Here is a 12156-nt window from a genome sequence, read left to right as displayed (position 1 = left end):
TCATCTAATCAATCTAAAGGTGGCCACACACGATACAATAAAATGATCCGATTTTACAGCAATTCGATGAAAACGATCGTATCTCTCGAAAAAATCGAAAGATTTTTTTCATTCGACTGAAAAATCAGATCGGAATTCCCGTTTTTTTTATTTCTGTTCAATTTCTCTAAAGATTGTATGGTGTGTGTTGGATTGTAAGTTTATTAATATACACACCCTAGCAATTTTCTCAGAGTTTCTAATCATTTTTATCATAATTGGGGAAAAATTGAGCATAGGTGTGTGGTAGATTGGTCATATTTTTTAATTTGTTACAATCAGTCAGAAAAATTGATTGCAATTCTTAAATTGAACAGATATTTAAAAAATTGTATGGTGTGTGGCCACCTTAAAGGTGCCATTTTTTCATCAGATGCAATCTTTTGATGCAATTTTTACAATCAAATTGATTGTTAAAATCAATGTAAAACGACACTGTGGTCGATAGGCACAGTAAATTTAATCAACCTAAATGTTGGATTTTACAATCAAATTGAAAGCAAGAAAATGCCCTAATCAACCATTTTATGGAAACAATCGACAATTACCTTCTGATTACTTTTGATCGTAAAAGTTTTGTCGAAAGATCGCATCTGATGAAAAAATGGTGCCATTAACGGCACCTTAAGATAGCTTTATTAAATGAGCTGACCACTGTGCCTGTGGTTGACAAGTGCATATGATGAGCTTGATCCACAAAAGCGTAATAACTCAGTTATCACACCTAAAAACTCAGTTATCACACCTAAAAGCTTTGCACATGCAAACTAGGGTGCTAAGTAGTTTGCACCCTAGTTTGCACATGCAAAGCTTTTAGGCGTGGTCAACTCAGTTATCACCCTTTTGTGAATTCCACCTTAGCGGTATGGACGAGCTCAGCTCGTCCATTACCACCAGAGGGTGCCGCTCAGGCCCTGCTGGGCCGATTTGGATCAAATAAAGTGCAGCACACGCAGCCGGCACTTTGCCAGCCGCGTGTGCTGCCTGATCGCCGCCGCCCTGCGGCGATCCGCCGCGAGCAGCGGCGAAAGAGGGTCCCCCTAGCTGCCTGAGCCCTGCGCAGCCGGAACAAATAGTTCCGGCCAGCGCTAAGGGCTGGATCGGAGGCGGCTGACGTCAGGACGTCGGCTGACGTCCATGACGTCACTCCGCTCATCGCCATGGCGACGAAGTAAGCAAAACACGGAAGGCCGCTCATTGCGGCCTTCCGTGTTACTTTTGGCCGCCGAAGGCGATCAGAAGAACGCCTCCGGAGCGCCCTCTAGTGGGCTTTCATGCAGCCAACTTTCAGTTGGCTGCATGAAATAGTTTTTTTTTTATTAAAAAAAACCCCTCCCGCAGCCGCCCTGGCGATCTTAATAGAACGCCAGGGTGGTTAACCCCGTTGTCAGAAGAGATCATCCTTTGACGATGGCTGGAAAGAAGAAACTACACACACACTAAAGCCCCGCCCTCAAACAACAGAACAAGACTCAAAGCAAAAAGTGGTCATTAGTAGTGCAGAACACATGTAAGGGTAGCACACAATCAGACAGAGCACAGCAACCCTGAATGCATTCCATAAAACTACATCACCATCATCATGCATAAGCAGAAGCTCAAACCCTGCAGGTCAGCACACTATAAAAATCTTGATGGGAGCCACGCCTTGCACAGTATCACCACAGAGTCCATCACAGACAAGCCCTAAGCACCACAGACACCCAAATAAACACGCACATTCTTGCAGTGAGCTTTTAAAGGTGTTCTGTGGCCCTTTTTTCAAAATGCAATTTAAATGAAATTATATGTTCCTTTCATAAGTACTAATCTTTTTTTCCCTGACTCCTGTAGAAACAGCTGTGTCTCTCTCCTGCTCCTTTCTAATTATTCCTAGTTAGACGAATATTGTGCTGCAGGAAGAGGCAAACTATACAGCAGCTGTTCCTCCCTGCTATCTGCCTCCCCCTCCCCCTGCTGCACATCATCTGATGAGTCATTACTGACCTTGGTGCGCGCTCCAGAGAGCAGGGGAAGGTCTGCCTCGCTCCTGTGAGGCTGACAGCAGGGGGGGAGAGCTGCCTCTTGTTGCATCAGCTCAGCTCAGCACAGCTCATCCCTGTAAAGTAGATAGTCAGGGACAGAGCTTTCCTCTCATCCTCTGTCATCATCTGCTATGACCCGGAAGCACTTCCGGAGTCAATTTGCATTGCGGCCATCTTGGCCAAATGATTATAAGTTATATTTTATTAATTTAAGCTATTTATTGGCATCGGGGAGCGGTGAAAATAGGCAAAATGATGAGGGAGAATGGCGGGGAAAACGGTAATATGTTTATTTTACTTTGGTGTAAATGCATCACAGATCTTCTTTAAGGCCTCTTTTCCATGAGCAGCTGGAGGCGGTGAATTCACCGCCTGGCAGCTGCTCCCATTTCCCGGCCTGGCACTTGTTAGCGGCCCGCATAGGCAGTGGACAGGTGCTCCCCCCCACCTTGTAGTTGCATTGTGAAACAATTTATTCAAGACTATTGTCTATAGCATGATTAGGGCATACGAGAGGAATCGGCACAGGAGACTTGAGCGCAGGATACAGCCTGTATGGCTTATCCTGCTCCGGCACAAATTCCCATTAGTTTTAAATACTATTCCCCCTCCATGCTGCCATGGATGGTGGGTAATGAAACAATTCGTCAATTGCTGGAGGCCGATTATAGTGTTCTAAAAGTAACTTCAGCTCCGTCTTCTGACAGCGCCGAAGTTACTCACTGCTGCGCCCAAGTCTCCTGTGCTGGAATGGCACTGTTCGTGACTAGGAACTTGTCGGCTGCTATGAAGACAAAAGTACATTAATAGCAATTAATAAATCATTTTTCTAGGAGCAGAACTACTGTTAGAAATGACTAACATTCATTGATATAAAGCTTATTTCTTTTCTTGATTTTAGGTTACTATACTTGTGTTGAAGTCATCTTCACACTGGAGAGACAGGTTGGCTTCTACATGATGGGTGTCTATGCTCCAACTCTGCTTATTGTTGTGTTGTCCTGGCTTTCATTTTGGATCAACCCTGATGCCAGTGCTGCAAGAGTACCACTAGGTAATAAACATCACATTTTCATCTGTTTGTATTTCAGATTTCCTGTCAGAAATACAATATAAAGTCGATAGCTGCTGGCTAAGAGCAGAACTCACTCATGCAAACATGTTCTTTATGTAAACTATGTACACTCTATATAAAATGTGATAGTATCTGCATCTTAAAGTTGGAGATATGCTTAGCACCACATTTTACTTTATCTTCCATTTCTGCAGCTGGATTCTTATTTATTTATTTTTACATACATGGGTGCTGCCATCTTGCTTGTGACGTCAGAAGCATGCACAGCAACTTGGCAAACTCCAGTGCATTTTATCTCACCTTGCTATCTGAGATATTGTTAAGGTCGCCACCACACCATTAATGTGCACCATTAAGGGTCCATTTCCACTACATAAGAGTATGCAGCATTTCCCTGCATGTGAGCTGGTTCAGCTAAGGCTAGTGCTCCGCCTGCTTCGGAAACGGACACAGCATCCAGTGGAAGTAGACACTTAGGCCCAGTTCATATTGGCTAAATGGACCCGATCCTAATGGAGGTGATCCTATGTTAATCAATAGGGTCCGCTCACATTCCGTTTGAACAGATGCGTTCAGCACATTCCACCGAATGGACCACAAGTTTTCGTCTGCACTGATGCCTTTTAACCACTTAAGTACCAGAGGTCTCTGCCCCCTTAAGGACCAGAGACCACTGGTACCAGAAATGGCGGAACACAGACAAATTGGGCTGCTTGCCCACCGTCCATGCCGCACGCTGGGACCTCAGCCACCCACTCTGCCATCGCTATGACTGCAGAGTTCCTGTGAGTGGGTCAGGAGCCACTTTCATTGGCTCCTGACCCTGTCTATTAATGTAAGCCAATGGGAGTTGCTTACATTGATAGACAGGTTCAGGAGCCAATTAAATCGACTCCTAACCCACTCACAGGACTCTGCTGTTATAGAGACAGCATAGCGAGTGAGCTGCGGCGGGGAGACAGCAGCGAGATCGTTGGGAGCGACGAAAGCGGCGAGAACGCATACCGTCGGTGTATTGAAATCTACGCCCTGGCAGCCAGATCAGCATGAAAACAGGGCATAGATTTCAATTAGCGTCGTCCTTAACCACTTGAGGACCACAGTCTTTTCGCCCCTTAAAGCCAATGGGTACCGGATTAAAAAAGAAAAAGTCAGATACTCACCTAAGGAGAGGGAAGGCTCGGTCCTAATGAGCCTTCCCTCTCCTCTCCCGGTGCCCTCGGTGCTGTGCTGGCTCCCCCGTTCGCGTCCGCCGCCGCAGGAACTTCGGAGGTCTTCGGGAGCACTCGGGCTTCCGAAGACGGGCCGCTTCATACTACGTACGCACGAGTGCGTCATAGAGGGCGCTCGCGCATGCGTAGTATGGAGCGGCCGCGTCATCGGGAGCCCGAGTGCTCACGAAGGCTTCCGAAAGCTCCCGAAGGCATGCGGAAGTGGCAGTATTTGACCGAACTGGTCGAATACTGCCACGGGGGATCCTGCGCGGGACCGGGCATCGGGAGAGGAGGGGGAAGGCTCATTAGGACCGAGCCTTCCCTCTCCTTAGGTGAGTATCTGACTTTTTCTTTTTTAATCTGGTAAACATTCACTTTAAGGACCAGAGCCTTTTTCTCCATTCAGACCACTGCAGCTTTCACGGTTTATTGCTCGGTTATACAACCTACTATCTAAATGAATTTTCCCTCCTTTTCTTGACACTAATACAGCTTTCTTCTGGTGCTATTTTATTGCTGCTGCGATTTTTAGTTTTTATTATATTCATCAAAAAAGACATGAATTTTGTCAAAAAAATGATTTTTTTTACTTTCTGTGCTGACATTTTTCAAATAAAGTCAAATTTTTTGTCCAAATTTATTGTGCTACATGTCTTGTCTTATTGGTTTGGGTAAAAGTTATAGCGTTTACAAACTATGGTGCAGAAAGGGAATTTTCCCATTTTGAAGCATCTCTGACCTTTCAGACCACCTGTCATGTTTCATGAGGTGCTAAAATTCCAGGATAGTATAAATACCCCCCACATGACCCCATTTTGAAAAGAAGACATCCCAAAGTATTCACTGAGAGGCATAGTGAGTTCATAGAAGATTTTATTTCTTGTCACAAGTTAGCGGAAAATGACACTTTGAGACCAAAAAAAAAGTTTCCATTTCTGCTAACTTATGACCAAGAAAAAAAATTTAATCTGTCACGGACTCACCATGCCCCTCTCTGAATTCCTTGAAGTGTCTACTTTCCAAAATGGGGTCACTTGTGGGGCGTGTTTACTGTCCTGGCATTTTGGGGGGTGCTAAATTGTAAGCACCCCTGTAAAGCCTAAAGGTGCTCATTGGACTTTGGGCCCCTTAGCGCAGTTAGGCTGCAAAAAAATGCCACACATGTGGTATTGCCATACTCAGGAGAAGTAGTATAATGTGTTTTGTGGTTTATTTTTACACATACCCATGCTGGGTGGGAGAAATATCTCTGTACATGACAATTTATTTTTTTTACACACAATTGTCCATTTACAGAGATATTTCTCTCACCCAGCATGGGTATGTGTAAAAATACACCCCAAAACGCATTATACTACTTCTCCTGAGTACGGCAATACCACATGTGTGGCACTTTTTTGCACCCTAACTGCGCTAAGAGGCCCAAAGTCCAATGAGTACCTTTATGATTTCACAGGTCATTTTCAGACATTTGGTTTCAAAACTACTCCTCACGGTTTAGGGCCCCTAAAATGCCAGGGCAGTATAGGAACCCCACAAATGACCCCATTTTAGAAAGAAGACACCCCAAGGTATTCCGTTAGGAGTATGGTGAGTTCATAGAAGATTTTATTTTTTGTCACAAGTTAGTGGAAAATGACACTTTGTGAAAAAAAAACAATAAAAATCCATTTCTGCTAACTTGTGACAAAATATAAAATTTCTACTTTCTAAAATGGGGTCATTTGTGGGGTTCCTATACTGCCCTGGCATTTTAGGGGCCCTAAACCGTGAGGAGTAGTCTTGAAACCAAATGCCTCAAAATGACCTGTGAATAGGACGTTGGGCCCCCTAGCGCACCTAGGCTGCAAATAAGTGTCACACATGTGGTATCGCCGTACTCAGGAGAAGTAGTATAATGTGTTTTGGGGTGTATTTTTACACATACCCATGCTGGGTGGGAGAAATCTCTCTGTAAATGGACAATTGTGTGTAAAAAAAAATCAAACTGGGCCTCAGAGGAATGCTTTCTTGTTAGCTCGGTGTTTGCAGATGGGAGATTATAATGATAAAACAGTTAATTTTAGCAAAAAAAAAAATTTTTAACAGCATTCACCATCATCCTAACAAACTAGCAGTATATCTATTGGTATGTTTGATAAATAGAACTGGCTACTTCTATAAAACAGTTATTCATATGTGATATGCAGATCCAATTATGTGTCTTCCTTTGGTCTTTGCTACAGTAGAAGCCATGGTTAATAACTTGCCCTGAAGAAAATGAACAAGCTCTAAACAATTCTATGCAAAATGCTTAAATTATTCTGCAACAGCTCTATAAAGACATTGCTGCACTTCTCATTATTTCCACTGGACAGATTCTAGTGTCATTGTGGTCAGATAATCTTAAAATATCTGTTCTCTCTAGATATTTCCTACTGAATTCACAGTTCTGTTACGCCTGTTATGAACAAACAATTTTTTAGAAGTAACTAACATACAAAAATTAATATCCTGTACATAACATGAACGTCATCATATATGTAATTGTTTATTTCACCTGTGCTAACCTCATTTTTCATCCTCAGATTGGTGTTACAGTCTCATTCACTCAATAAAACATTCTCATCTGTATGTTTGACCTGAATTCATTGGAAACGTACCAGGGAAATACCCCGTCATATTATCATCACACGTCATTAAGGAGTACCATGAAACTGTAAGAAGTATACTATCATCTGACCTCTGTCATCCATTTTGTGTGTGTGTGTGTGTGTGTGTGTGTGTGTGTGTGTGTGTGTGTGTGTGTGTGTGTGTGTGTGTGTGTGTGTGCGTGTCTGTGTGTGTGTATAGAGTGTGTGTATAGTGTGTATAGTGTGTGTGTGTGTGTGTGTGTAGCGTGTGTATATAGTGTGTGTGTATATAGTGTGTGTGTGTGTGTGTGTGTGTGTGTGTGTGTGTGTGTGTGTGTGTGTGTGTGTGCGTGTCTGTGTGTGTGTATAGAGTGTGTGTATAGTGTGTGTGTGTGTGTGTGTAGCGTGTGTATATAGTGTGTGTGTGTGTGTGTGTGTGTGTGTAGGCACCTTTGAGCATGTGTGTCTTCACTTAATGTTTTCACCTTATCACAACGGTTTGCCTGACCATTAATAAATTATGTCATCACTTATTCAGGCTAGTTGCACACAACTAGCTGTGCGATTGTCCAGTGGCAGGGGAGCCCGGGGCAGGACAATCGCACCACCCCATTCCCCTGTCCACATTACTCTGCAGCAGTGTTTGCCGACAGGGTAATATGCATAGCTCCGCCCCAAACAGTGACATGCTCCCTGCTTGACAGGAAGTATGTCATGGTTTTCCCTCGATCGGCGCATGTGTGCTGAACCACCACCGCAACAATCTCTATACATTGTTGCGGTGCCATGGACTCCAAATCAAATGCCTGCCGCACAGTCTTGCTCGTATTGTACGTCAGCGCACTGCAGAGTCTAAGTTGTTGTGACCACTTCCATCATGTGGGACCACAGGTACTGTTTTATAACCCATTGACACTAATGGCCACAGTGGCAGGGGGCATACCGCGATGCAGGAGGTGGGAAAGTAGCCTCAGAGTTTTACTGCTTTATTTTAATCAGATCAGATTAGATTGTGAATCTCTCTGATGGACAATTTGTGAGACTCTATAAAGTGATATGGAAGATGTCAGCAGTATATGAATAATAAATAATAATCAGTTGCTGCTTTCATAGAAACTCTAGGTCATTCACACTCCCATGTACAAACAAGGATGGAGATTGGATGAGAGTCAATTACTCTTCCAATCTTTTGGCGGTAAAAGAAAACTTTAACACCCAGAGGAAAACCAACACAACATTTTCTTTGGGTATGTAGCAGACTTCGGAGGAAGAGATATTCTCACAATTATGGATCGCCATACATACAGGCAGGTACTGTATAGGTATTGGAGGGATACAAAAGAAGACCACCTCCATTGGTCCTGTAAATCGTTATGGTCCAATGCTTACATGCTAAAAACAAAATCCTGCTGCCACAGGAAGTTCTCTGGGAAGGAGAGCAAAGATTCAGGTTTGTTTTTGTGTGAAAATTATTAATAAGTGTGAAGTTTTGAAGGCACACTTAGGTGCTTAGTCTATATCCAGCTTATCATTTGAATACGTTTGAAGTCATGCCATTATGACAATTAGTACAGATTGAACTGAAAAGATAATCATGAGTTTTCTCATTTTTGCTTTCTCTTAGGTATATTTTCAGTTCTGAGCTTGGCGTCTGAATGCACCACCCTGGCCCAAGAACTGCCAAAAGTGTCATATGTGAAAGCAATCGATGTGTGGCTAATTGCATGTCTGCTCTTTGGGTTTGCTTCTCTTGTGGAGTATGCTGTTGTCCAGGTGTTCCTAAACAGTCCAAAGAGGGTTGAAGCAGAAAAAGCCAAAATTGCTAAGGCTGAACAAGTCGAAAAGGGAGCCAATGCAGCAAAAAAGAATACAGTCAATGGGACAGGCACACCGGTCCATATCAGCACATTGCAGGTATGTCTATTAGGTTCAAGTCTTATTATGACTAGAGATGCTCAGACTACTTTTGCCCATATGGGTAACCTATAACCAACAGCCAGAATAACCAGTGGATTGAAAAGAAGAGCATAGTATGGCTTATCTGCTTGTAGTCCTTCTTATGGCTCGTACACATGACCAACGCATGTCACCTGTCGGGGATCAGGAGCTAACCCCTTGGGTGACCTTGCTGAGCACTGCTGCAAACACGCGTGTCAGCTGAGTAGCTGACGATGTGCTGTGTTGCCATGCTGTGGAATGACAGAGGGACGACAAGCGGCACATGCATGATGTCATGCAGGGGAGTGGCATGAACAATGGGATCGATGGAAGGATTGGCATAGCTGAGGTTGTGTACATCCATCCGGCAGGTCGTCCATGGGTTGGGCGTTGGGGGTCATTGGGTTTCGGCACACATGCCTGATTGTCGGCTGAGGTGGTTGTTATCTGCCGCTTTAGCCAACTTAAGGGTGTACATAAAAGATTTGAATGTAGTGCTTCAGTTTACTCCTCGATTTAAACTTGGTAATTTAAATACCTGTGGTTAAGTCATTCTAAAAATGGAATAAACATAAAGCGTAAATTCAAGATGGTTTACATAAAAATACAACACTCAAGTTCTCAAACCTATATATAATATACATTGCCACTAGTTTAAGGTATTTAAACTTGATAAAAGGGCATACAAGATGATAGCTTTCACTTTTATCTGTGATCAAATTGAGCTAAAAATGCAGAATTTACCATGGCTCAGAGTGGTGTTTGTGCTAATTCAGGGTGCTTTCTCTGTTGAAAAAAGTGGATCAGGTAATGCTGCATCAGCAAAGACATGATCTGAACTTAAGTTGGCTCAGAATGACCATAGGTTACGTGAAAGTAATACCTAATTAAACAGCTTCATTTACCTTATTAAAAGCAAACCTTATTAAAGTGTACCTGAGTTGCAGGGAGAAAAAGGTTGTATACTTACCTGGGGCTTTCTCCAGCCCCCTGTAGTCTGTCAGCTTCTTCACTGTTTTTCTTGTCCCCGCCCTTGTGCTGCTCTCAGCCCGGAAAAAGTGAATGACTTGGCTTAGTCGTAGACTACTGAGCATGCACTGTCCTGGATGCACACCTTCCCTATCGTGCTCCCATCATCAGGTGCGTTCTGCACATGCGCAGTTCATAAGACTTGTAACTGCATCCATATCCACGCCAGCCATTTCCACACCAATATTTAGGATGGATTGAGAAATAGAGAAATGTGTTCTGCTTTATGATTGACACTTCCTGATTCTGTCCCATCAATGAATTTGGCCTTTGCCAAAAATGTTTGAGGACCACGGTCTTTGAGCACTAGAGTTCGACATCCCTGTTTTATAGAATCCAACATTTCTATTCCTCCTGCAGCTGTTGTTCATCCTTATTCCTTCTTATGGCTGTTAACTTAATGCCGCCTATGATGCATATGTATTACAAGTTGAAGAATTTTAAATAAATGTACATGTAGAATTTTAAATAAATCCATATTCCTAATGAAAAAAAAACTTAAATGCTACCAATTTGATTAGGACTTTTAAAAATTGCCATTAAATTCATGATGGTGGTCCTTTAAGTTAGCCAGAAAACACTGTCATCTAAAGTCAAAACTTTCTGCCACCAATGCCCAAGTCAGGCAGGGCATACAAATAAGGTCTATATCTACTCACAGAAGCTCCATCTGCCTACTTCCCCTTCTCTGTCAGCATTGAACTCTATTTGCATAATAAAATTGCAGGTGTTCACCACATACTCCTTAGGTCCAAAAGTAAGATAGCTAGAGTAAACACACCCACATGCTGTACACTACTACTACTATGTAACCCTTGCAGACCGAAGTTGCATAGCATGTAAACACTCTGTCAACCTCATAAAGGTAGGTCCTGTTAGCTTTACGGTATCATTGTGAGTGCAAGCAGCAGCAAGCTTGAGTTAAACAGACAACAAAAGGAAATATTGTGGAGGACAAATTTTTTTAAACTAGTTTCTACGCAGAATAATGTATGTTTATCCATCACTGAAATGCATTAGTTCTGTCATTTTTATGTTGCGTTCAGAACTAATATAACTTGAGGCATCTTTATGAGCATAAGAAAAGCAATACTGGTTTCCCACAGGACGCATACAGCTATCTATGCAACTTTAGCTATTTGATGTTCAGATATTAGATCAATAATTTAGCTGGCTGTTTATTATTCCCAGGTTGGAGAAACAAGATGCAAAAAAGTTTGCACGTCTAAATCCGACTTAAGATCCAATGACTTCAGCATTGTTGGAAGCTTGCCTAGAGATTTTGAATTGTCCAATTACGATTGTTATGGAAAGCCAATTGAAGTCAACAACGGTCTTGGAAAATCGCAAGCGAAGAACAACAAAAAGCCGCCTCCTGCCAAGCCAGTAATTCCATCGGAAGCCAAACGGATTGACTTGTACTCAAGGGCCTTGTTTCCATTCTGCTTCTTGTTCTTTAACATTATATATTGGCTGGTATATTTATGATGGCTCCAGTTCTCATTTTGAGTTCACTAAACAAGCTGTCATTACTCTCACACTCTGTAAGGCCAACCTGTGATCTTGTCTACATTTGCAGAGCAATATCCTACATTGTAGATGCCATGCAACTGTAATGATAATTGGCTTTTTTAAAACGTAAAGTACCCTAGAACTGAGTATTCGTTTTAATGCTTTTAATTATGTTTTATGTGCTGTGCTGTGACATATGTCACAGCACCATCCTCACAGTCCAGCGACCCCTGTGGTCACTGCACTGCTCTGCTGTAATATTCCCGATATTGAGCTCTGAGCTTAGGAGTGGTAATGTACTGGCTCCGAGTTCAATCTCTCTAAGCCCATACACATCGCAGCTCTCCTGCTCAGTGTGAGCCTTAATAGTAAAATCGGAAAGATAAATAGGGCATGAAAGGGGTGATTCCTATAGATGGACAGAGAGGAGGGAAACTGCCACATCCTTCCCGCCCATTATCGACGTTCCTCAAATATTACAGCCGAGCAGTGCGGTGACCACAGGGGGCGCTGAACTGTGAGAATGGTGCTGTGGCATATGTCACAGCACAGCACATAAATCTTGAGTAAAAGCATTAAAACGAATACTCCGTTGAGGGGGGTACTTGAAGCATGACATTGCAATGTCTGTGCTTAAACCGAAACTGGTGTATATAAGTGTAAGGTCAACACCCAGCTATACATACACTTATAAGTAATGCTTACATTAAACA

The 12156-nt window shown here is 42.8% G+C and overlaps 1 protein-coding gene across 1 annotated transcript in view; it reads left to right on the top strand.

Annotated features, from left to right (window-relative positions):
• Positions 1–11638, top strand: part of GLRB (glycine receptor beta) — a 145166-nt gene extending 133528 nt beyond the window's left edge. Inside the window, exons 8-10 of the mRNA XM_068269531.1 lie at positions 2965–3117; positions 8589–8878; positions 11123–11638. Of these exons, the coding sequence (XP_068125632.1) occupies positions 2965–3117; positions 8589–8878; positions 11123–11419 (740 nt within the window). The 3' untranslated portion in view covers positions 11420–11638. The remainder of the gene's footprint in view (positions 1–2964; positions 3118–8588; positions 8879–11122) is intronic.
• The last annotated feature ends 518 nt before the right edge of the window (positions 11639–12156 follow it).

Source organism: Hyperolius riggenbachi, chromosome 1 (assembly GCF_040937935.1).
Source record: "Hyperolius riggenbachi isolate aHypRig1 chromosome 1, aHypRig1.pri, whole genome shotgun sequence".
Taxonomy (NCBI): domain Eukaryota; kingdom Metazoa; phylum Chordata; class Amphibia; order Anura; family Hyperoliidae; genus Hyperolius; species Hyperolius riggenbachi.
This window is presented reverse-complemented; position numbering and strand designations above follow the sequence as displayed.